The following is a 9,497-nucleotide window of genomic DNA, read 5'->3' as shown; positions in this document are numbered from 1 at the left end:
TGCTCTCTCTCGTCTCTCTCTCTCTCTCTCTCTCTCTCTCTCTCTCTCCTCTCTCTCTCTCTCTCCTCTCTCCTTCTCATCTCCTCTCTCTCACTCTCTCTCTCATCTTCTCTCTCATCTCTCTATCGCTCTCGCTCGCTCTCTCTCGCTCTCTCTCCTCTCTGCTTCTCTCGCTCTCTCTTGCGCTCTTCGCTCTCTCTCGCTCTCTTCGCGCTCTCGGTCTCTCGCTCTCTCTTTCTCTCTCTCGCTCTCGCTCGCTCTCTCTCGCGCTCTGTCTCGCGCTCCTCTCTCGCCATCTCTCGCACTCTCGCTCTTCTCGCGTCTCTCTCGCTCGCTCCACTCTCTCTCTCGCTCTCTCTCTCGCTCTCGTCGCTCTCTCTCTCTCTCGCTCTCTCTCTCGCTCTCTCTCGCTCTCTCTCGCGCTCTCGCTCTCTCTCGCTGCTCTCTCGCGCTCTCGCTCTCTCCGCTCTCTCTCTCTCGCTCTCCTCTCGGCTCGCTCTCTCTCGCGCTCTCTCGCGCTCGTCTCTCGCTCTCTCTCGCCTCTCGCTCTTCCCTCCGTCTCTTCCTCATGTCTCTTCTCCTCTCTCTTTATAATATGTCAGTCAATCTATGTATTTTTCTTCATCTCTCTTGACCTTGTCTTTAGCTTTTTCTCTCTCTCTTCAATGGGGATACCACTGTTTCTCTCAGATCCATTGTTTTCTTCAATGGGATACCACTTGTTTCTCTTCAATGGGGATACCACTTGTTTCTCTTCACCAATGGGGATACACTTGTTTTCTCTTCAATGGGGATACCACTTGTTCTCTTCAATGGGGATACCACTTGTTTCTCTCAATGGGATACCACTTGTTTCTCTTCAATGGGGATAACACTTGTTTCTCTTCAATGGGGATACCACTTGTTTCTCTTCAATGGGATAACACTTGTTTCTCTTCATGGGGATAACACTTGTTTCTCTTGTCAATGGGGATAACACTTGTTTCTCTTCAATGGGGATAACACTTGTTTCTCTGTCAATGGGGATAACACTTGTTTCTTGTATGGGGAATAACACTTGTCTCTGTCAATGGGGATAACACTTGTTTCTCTGTCAATGGGATAACACTTGTGTCTCTGTCAATGGGGATAACACTTGTTTTCTCTCAATGGGTATAACACTTGTTCTCTGTCAATGGGGATAACACTTGTCTCTGTCAATGGGGATAACACTTGTTTCTCTGTCAACGGGGATAACACTTGTTTCTCTGTCAATGGGGATAACACTGTTTCTCTGTCAATGGGGATAACACGTGGTTTTCTCTTCAATGGGGATAACACTTGTTTCTCTTCAATGGGGATAACACTTGTTTCTCTGTCAATGGGGATAACACTTTTTCTCTTCAATGGGGTAACACTTGTTTCTCTGTCAATGGGGATAACACTTGTTTCTCTGTCAATGGGGATAACACTTGTTTCTCTGTCAATGGGGATAACTACTTGTGTCTCTGTCATGGGATACACTTGTGTCCTCGTCAATGGGGATAACACTTGTTTTCTTCAAATGGGCATAACACTTGTTTCTCTTTGTCAATGGGATAAACTTGTCCTCTGTCAATGGGGATAACACTTGTTTCTCTGTCAATGGGGATAACACTTGTCTCTGTTTTATGGGGATAACACTTGTCTTCTGTTTTATGGGGATAACACCTTGTCCTTCATTCAATGGGGATAAACACTTGTCTCTGTCAAATGGGGATAACACTTGTCTCTGTCCAATGGGGGATAACACTTGTTTTCTCTGTCAATGGGATAACACTTGTTCTCTCTGTCAATGGGATAACACGTGTCTCTGTGTCAATTGGGGATAACACTTGTTTCTCTGGTCAATGGGATAACACTTGTCTCCTGTTTTATGGGGAAACACTTGTTTCTCTGTCAATGGGGATAACACTTGTCTCTGTCATGGGGATAACACTTCAAACCTTGTCTCACTGTCCAATGGGGATAACACTTTGTCTTGTCAATGGGGATAACACTTGTCTCTTGTCAATGGGGATAACACTTTTTCTCTGTCAATGTGGAATAACACTTGGTTTTCTCTGTCAATGGGGATAACACTGTGCTCTCTGTCATGGGGATAATACACTTAAAAAACCTTGTCTCTGTCAATGGGGATAACAATAAAACTAACCACTGTCTCTGTCAATGGGGATAACACTTGTCTCTGTCAATCCCGGGTCTAAACAAAAAACCACATCATGTTCGTTCTTCATGGGAAACAACTTTTGTTTTCTCGTCATGGGGATAAAACACTTGTTTTCTCTGTCAATGGGGATAACACTTGTTCTTCAATGGGGATAACACTTGTCTCTAATCAGAACTTGTTTCTCTTGTCAATGGGATAACACTTGTTTCTCTTCACTGGGGATACACTTGTTCTTCTTCTCTTCAATGGGATACACTTGTTCTCTCAAGGGGATAACACTTGTTTCTCTGTCAATGGGAAGATAACACTTGTTTCTTCTGTCAATGGGGATAAACACTTGTCTCTGTCAATGGGGATAACACTTGTTTCTCTGTCATGGGGATAACACTTGTGTCCTCTGTCAATGGGGATACACTTGTTTCTCTTCAATGGGCATAACATTGTTTCTCTGTCAATGGGGAATAACACACTTGTCCCGCTCTCCTGCTTTGTATGGGATTTGGTCCCCAACCTGCTTCACATTCCCGGTAGGGCTAAGTTTGGTTAATTCACCTCGCGGCGTTTAGTAAACCAACAAACAGTGAATATACCATTATGTTGCTTATACCCCACTGATGGTGGGGAGTAAAAGCAGAACCATCGTGTTTTGTCTTCCCTGTCAATTGAAACATGGGAGATAAAACAACAGGTCGATCTTTATCGCCTCTATTTGCGTGACTAGAGCAAAGGGGATAGTGAGTTATCACACCATTCGATTTGTCACTCATGAGGTACCATAGGGGGTTTAGTAATCATCCTCTGTTTCCATTGCTACAGTCGACAAAGATGTTATGGCGATCACAACAGTTTTGGACAGAGTACATGTTTCTTACTGTCAATGGGGATAAACTTGTTCTTCCCCATACATAACAGAGAGTACACAATAGGGGTAGTATTTACACTTGTTCTTGCTCCACTAAAAAAAGTCAGAAAGATCGGCGAGATAGTACGTTTACACCATGTGCTACAGAGAACATATGTGTTATGGAGTCGACACACACCATCTGGGACAGATTTGTACGAATGTGTCTTGTACAATTGGGGCCACTAACCACAATTGTCAGATGAACTGCATAGTGCATTATGGGGGATACACACATTTTGTTGCGTCATGGAGAATACAATGGAGTGTGTTATCGCGCCAGTTGACAGAGACAGCAGTGTTATCCCCATTCGTGAAGAGCCACAACAAGTGTTATCCCCAGTTGACAGAGAAACAAGTGTTAATCCCGATGTTGACGAGAGAAGACAAGTTGTTTATCCCTGCATGACAGCGAAACAAGTTGTTTAAGTCCCATTGCAAGGAAGAAATAAAGTGTTTCCGCGCATTGACAGAGGAGAACAAGTGTTATCCCATTGACGCGAAACAAGTGTTATCGGATTAACACCATTTTGATCAACCCGGAGCTAGAACTACTGTTTGTATGGAGGTGATCAACCCACTTGTGACTAGCAGTAATAGTCAAAAGGTTGTGGGTGATAACAAACTTGTTTCTCTGTCAATGGGGAATAACACTTGTCTCTGTCAATGGGGATAACTATTGTCTCTAGTAATGGGAGTGAAACTACATACCTTTCACTGTCACATTTGAACCACCTTTGAACCTTTTGTGCATTATGATGTACAGATAAATAGGCATTTAGCTATGATCTGTAATGAATGCTTATACTGTACTGTAGCTATATAAGCATCATAAAGGATAATTAATTTAATGCATGCTACACAGGTGGTTGATAGAAGGTTATACAATGTTTCAGGATGTACATGACGTACCAAATGTAAACTCTACCTTCCAACCCTCCTCTACTCTAACATCACACCAGCCATCTGCTGAACACAGCAATAATCCACACTAAGGCGTGGGCGTATAGTCACATGTGAACACACCGTATGTCCATAGGAGAAACCTTATACGTGAACAGTATGTGTGTGAGAGGTACAACTGTACCTGGTACTGCTCACACATGGTTTCCACTGTGATTAAGTGGCCCTCTTCTTCCATGTCCCTCACTTCCTTCCTGTCCCTCACTTCCTGCTTCCTGTGGTCTCCTAGGCGATCCACTCGGTTGCCTGGCACCATGAGGGCAAGCAGTTCATCTGTAGTCCACTCAGACGGAACGCTCACCATATGGAACATCAAGGGCCAGGGCAAGCCATTCCAGACATCACCCACATGGTAAGCTTGAAAACACACACACATTTCTCCTTCTCTCATCAGAATCACTTCATTCACTGTACATTTGCACATACTAAGAATTTTACTTGGTTATAGTGGGGTTGCAAGTGATAGACAACATTTAGAGAAGAATACAAACAGAGGAATTTCCACAAAGTAAACATACATTATTTACCACAAATTATCAAATAAAGTGGCAAGGGTTTAATTTACTCTGTGTCTAATGTTTCCTTCCTGATGTGGACTTTGTCCCCCCCCCCGACACACCACACACACAAAGCGAGAGAAAGCAGAGGAGAATAGAAGAGAGAAAAATGAGGAAAAGAAAAGCAGAGAGGAATAGAAGAGAGAAAACGCAAGAGAAAGCAGAGAGGAATAGAAGAGAGAAACCAAGAGAAAGCAGAGAGAGGAATAGGAGAGAAAACCAAGAGAAAGCAGAGCGGAATAGAGAGAAAACCCAAGAGAAAGCAGAGAGGAATAGAAGAGAGAAAACAAGAGAAAGGCAGAGAGGATTAGAGCAGAGAAACCAAGAGAAGCAGAGAGAGGAATAGGAAGAGAAACCCCAAGAGAAAGCAGAGAGGAATAGAAGAGGAAACCCGAGAACACGAAAGCGCAGAGAAAACCAAGAGAGGAATAGGAAACAGAGAAAGGAGCAGATAGAAGAGAGAAACCAAGAGAAAGCAGCAGAGGAATAGAAGAGAGAAACCAAAGAGAAAGCAGAGAGAGGAATAGGAGAGAAAAACCAAGAGAAAGCAGAGAGGATAGAAAGAGAGAAAACCAAAGAGAAAGCAAGAGGAGAGGAATCAGGCAGAGAAAACCAAGAGAAAGCAGAAAGAGGAATAGAAGATAGAAAACCAACAGAGACGCAGCGAGGAATTAGGAAGAGAGAAAACCAAGAGGAAGCAGAAAGAGGAATAGAAAGAGAGAAAACCAAAAGAAAAGCAGAGAGGAATAGAAGAGAGAAAACCAAGAGAAAGCGAGAGGAATAGAAGAGAGAAAAAACCAAGAGAAACGCAGAGAGGAATAGAAGAAAGAAGAACACCAAGAGAAAGCAGAGAGGGAATAGAAGAGAAGAAAACGCAAGAAGAAACGGCAGAGAGAGGGAATAGGGGAGAAAACCAAGAGAAAAGCAGAGAGGAATAGAAGGAGAAACACCAAGAGAAAGCATGGGGATAACACTTGTCTCTGTCAATGGGGATAACACTTGTTAGCACTGTCACATTTGAACCACCTTTGAACCACCTTTGTGCATTATGATTGTACAGATAAATAGGCATTTAGCTATGATCTGTAATGAATGCTTATACTGTACTGTAGCTATATAATGCATCATAAAGGATAATTAATTTATAATGCATGCTACACAGGTGGTTGATAGAAGGTTATACAATGTTTCAGGGATGTACATGACGTAACCAAATGTAAACTCTACCTTCCAACCCTCCTCTACTCTAACATCACAACAGCCATCTGCTGAACACAGCATAATCCACACTAAGGCGTGGGCGTAATAGTCACATGTGAACACACCGTATGTCCATAGGAGAAACCTTATACGTGAACAGTATGTGTGTGAGAGGTACAACTGTACCTGGTACTGCTACACATGGTTTCCCACTGTGATTAAGTGGCCCTCTTCTTCCTGTCCCTCACTTCCTTCCTGTCCCTCACTTCCTGCTTCCTGTGGTCTCCTAGGCGATCCACTCGGTTGCCTGGCACCATGAGGGCAAGCAGTTCATCTGTAGTCACTCAGACGGAACGCTCACCATATGGAACATCAAGGGCCAGGGCAAGCCATTCCAGACAATCACCCCACATGGTAAGCTTGAAAACACACACACATTTCTCCTTTCTCATCAGAATCACCTTCATTCACTGTACATTTGCACATACTAAGAATTTTACTTGGTTATATGGGGTTGCAAGTGATAGACAACATTTAGAGACAGAATACAAACAGAGGAATTTACACAAAGTAAACATACATTATTTACCAAATATATCAAATAAAGTGAACAAGGGTTTAATTTACTCTGTGCTAAATGTTTCCTTCCCTGATGTGACTTTGTCCCCCCCCCACACACACACACACAAAGCGAGAGAAAGCAGAGAGAGGAATAGAAGAGAGAAAACCAAGAGAAAGCAGAGAGGAATAGAAGAGAGAAAACCAAGAGAAAGCAGAGAGAGGAGGAATAAGAGGAAAGGAAAGAGAAAACCAAGAGAAAGCAGAGAAGGAATAAGAAGAGAGAAAACAAGAGAAAGCAGAGAGAGGAATAGGAAGAGAAACCCAAGAAAGCAGAGAGGAATAGAAGAAAGAAAACCAAGAGAGAAAGCAGAGAGAGGAATAGGAGAGAAAACCAAAAGAAAGCAGAGAGGCAATTAGAAGAGAGAAAAACACAAGAGAAAGCAGAGGAGAATAGAAGAGAGAAAACCAAGAGGAAAGCAGAGAGAGGAATAGGAGAGAAAACCAAGAGAAAGCAGAGAGGAATAGAAGAGAGAAAACCAAGAGAAAAGCAGAGAAGAGGAATAGGGAGAGAAAACCAAGAGAAAGCAGAAAGAGGAATAGAAGATAAGAAACCAGAGAAAGCAGAGAGGAATAGAAGAGAGAAAACCAAGAGAAGCAGAAAGAGGAATAGAAGAGAGAAAACAAGAGAAAGCAGAGAGGAATAGAAGAGAGAAAACCAAGAGAAAGCAGAGAGGAATAGAGAGAGAAAACCAAGAGAAAGCAGAGAGGAATAGAAGGAGAAAACCAAGAGAAAGCAGGAGAAGGATAGAAAGAGAGAAAACCAAGAGAAAGCAGAGAGAGGAATAGGGAGAAAACCAAGAGAAAGCAAGAGGAATAGAAGAGAGAAAAACCAAGAAGAAAGCAGAGAGAGGAATAGGAGAGAGAAAACCAAGAGAAAGCAGAGAGAGGAATAGAGAGAAGAAAACCAAGAGAAAGCAGAGAGGAATAGAAGAAGAAAACAAGAGAAAGCAGAGAGGAATAGAAGAGAGAAAACCAAGAGAAAGCAGAGACAGGAATAGGAGAGAAAACCAAAAGAAAGCAGAGAGGAATAGAAGAGGAAAAACCAAGAGAAAGCAGAGAGGAATAGGAGAGAAAACCAAGAGAACAGAGAGAGGAATAGAAAAGAGAGAAAACAAGAGAAAGCAGAGAGGAATAGAAGAGAGAAAACCAGAGAAAGCAGAGAGGAATAGAAGAGAGAAAAACCAAGAGAAAGCAGAGAGGAATAGAAGAGAGAAAACCAAGAGAAAGCAGAGAGGAATAGAAAGAAAAACCAAGAGAAAGCAGAGACAGGAATAGGAGAAGAAAACCAAGAGAAAGCAGAGAGGAATAGAAGAGACAAAACCAAGAGAAAGCAGAGAGAGGAATAGGAGAGAAAACCAAGAGAAAGCAGAGAGAGGAATAGGAAAGAAAAACCAGAGAAAGCAGAGAGAGGAATAGGAAGAGAAAACCAAGAGAAAGCAGAGAGGAATAGAAGAGACAAAACCAAGAGAAAGCAGAGAGGGGAATAGGAGAGAAAACCAAGAAGAAAGCAGAGAGGAATAGAGAGAGAAAACCAAGAGAAAGCAGAGAGAGGAATAGAGAGAAAACCAAGAGAAAGCAGAGAGGAATAGAAGAGAGAAAACCAAGAGAAAGCAGAGAGAGGAATAGGGGAGAAAAACCAAGAGAAAGCAGAAAGGAATAGAAGAGAGAAAAACCAGAGAAAGCAGAGAGGAAATACAAGAGAGAAAACCAAGAGAAAGCAGAGAGAGAATAGGGGAGAAAACCAAGAGAAAGCAGAGAGGAATAGAAGAGAGAAAACCAAGAGAAAGCAGAGAGGAATAGAAGAGAGAAAACCAAGAGAAAGCAGAGAGGAATAGAAGAGAGAAAACCAAGAGAAAACAGAGAGAGGAATAGAAGAGAGAGAAAACCAAGAGAAAGCAGAGAGGATTAGAAGAGAGAAAACCAAGAGAAGGCAGAGAGGAAAGAAGAGAGGAAACCAAGAGAAAGCAGAGAGGATAGAAGAGAGAAAAACCAAGAGAAAGCAGAGAGAGGAATAGAAGAGAGAAAAGCAAGAGAAAGCAGAGAGGAATAGAAGAGAGAAAACCAAGAGAAAGCAGAGAGAGGAATAGAAGAGAGAAAACCAAGAGAAAGCAGAGAGGAATAGAGAGAGAAAACCAAGAGAAAGCAGAGAGGGAATAGAAGAGAGGAAAACCAAGAGAAAGCAGAGACAGGAATAGGAGAGAAAACCAAGAGAAAGCAGAGAGAGGAATAGAAGAGACAAAACCAAGAGAAAGCAGAGAGAGGAATAGAGAGAAAAACAAGAGAAAGCAGAGAGAGGAATAGGAAAGAAAACCAAGAGAAAGCAGAGAGAGGAATAGGAGAGAAACCAAGAGAAAGCAGAAGGAATAGAAGAGACAAAAACCAAGAGAAAGCAGAGAGAGAAATAGGAGGGAAAACCAAGAGAAAGCAGAGAGGAATAGAAGAGAGAAAACCAGAGAAAGCAGAGAGAGGAATAGGAGAGAAAACCAAGAGAAAGCAGAGAGGAATAGAAGAAGAAAACCAAGAGAAAGCAGAGAGAGGAATAGGAGAGAAAACAAGAGAAAGCAGAGAGGAATAGAAGAGAGAAAACCAAGAGAAAGCAGAGAGAGGAATAGGGAGAAAACCAAGAGAAAGCAGAGAGGAATAGAAGAGAGAGAAAACCAAGAGAAAAGCAAGAGAGGAATAGAAGAGAGAAACCAAGAGAAAGCAGAGAGAGAATAGGAGAAGAAAACCAAGAAGAAGCAGAGAGGAATAGAAGAGAGAAAACCAAGAGAAAGCAGAGAGGAATAGAAGAGAGCAAAACCAAGAGAAAGCAGAGAGAGGAATAGAAGAGAAAAACCAAGAGAAAGCAGGAGAGGAATAGAGAGAGAAAACCAAGAGAAAGCCAGAGAGGAAATAGAAGAGAGAAACCAAGAAAGCAGAGAGAATAGAAGAGAGAAAACCAAGAGAAAAGCAGAAGGATAGAAGAGAGAAACCAAGAGAAAGCAGAGAGGAATAGAAGAGAGAAACCAAGAGAAAGCAGAGAGAGAAATAGAAGAGAGAAACCAAGAGAGAGCAGAGAATCTCTCTT

At 42.4% G+C, this 9,497-nt stretch overlaps 1 protein-coding gene across 1 annotated transcript in view; it reads left to right on the top strand.

Annotated features, from left to right (window-relative positions):
• The window catches only part of LOC111973027 (syntaxin-binding protein 5-like), a 171,037-nt gene that overhangs the window by 128,079 nt on the left and 33,461 nt on the right, over positions 1-9,497 (top strand). The window contains exon 8 of the mRNA XM_070446444.1: positions 6,100-6,227. Coding sequence (XP_070302545.1) covers positions 6,100-6,227 — 128 coding nt within the window. The remainder of the gene's footprint in view (positions 1-6,099; positions 6,228-9,497) is intronic.

This window comes from Salvelinus sp. IW2-2015, linkage group LG14 (assembly GCF_002910315.2).
Source record: "Salvelinus sp. IW2-2015 linkage group LG14, ASM291031v2, whole genome shotgun sequence".
Taxonomy (NCBI): domain Eukaryota; kingdom Metazoa; phylum Chordata; class Actinopteri; order Salmoniformes; family Salmonidae; genus Salvelinus; species Salvelinus sp. IW2-2015.
This window is presented reverse-complemented; position numbering and strand designations above follow the sequence as displayed.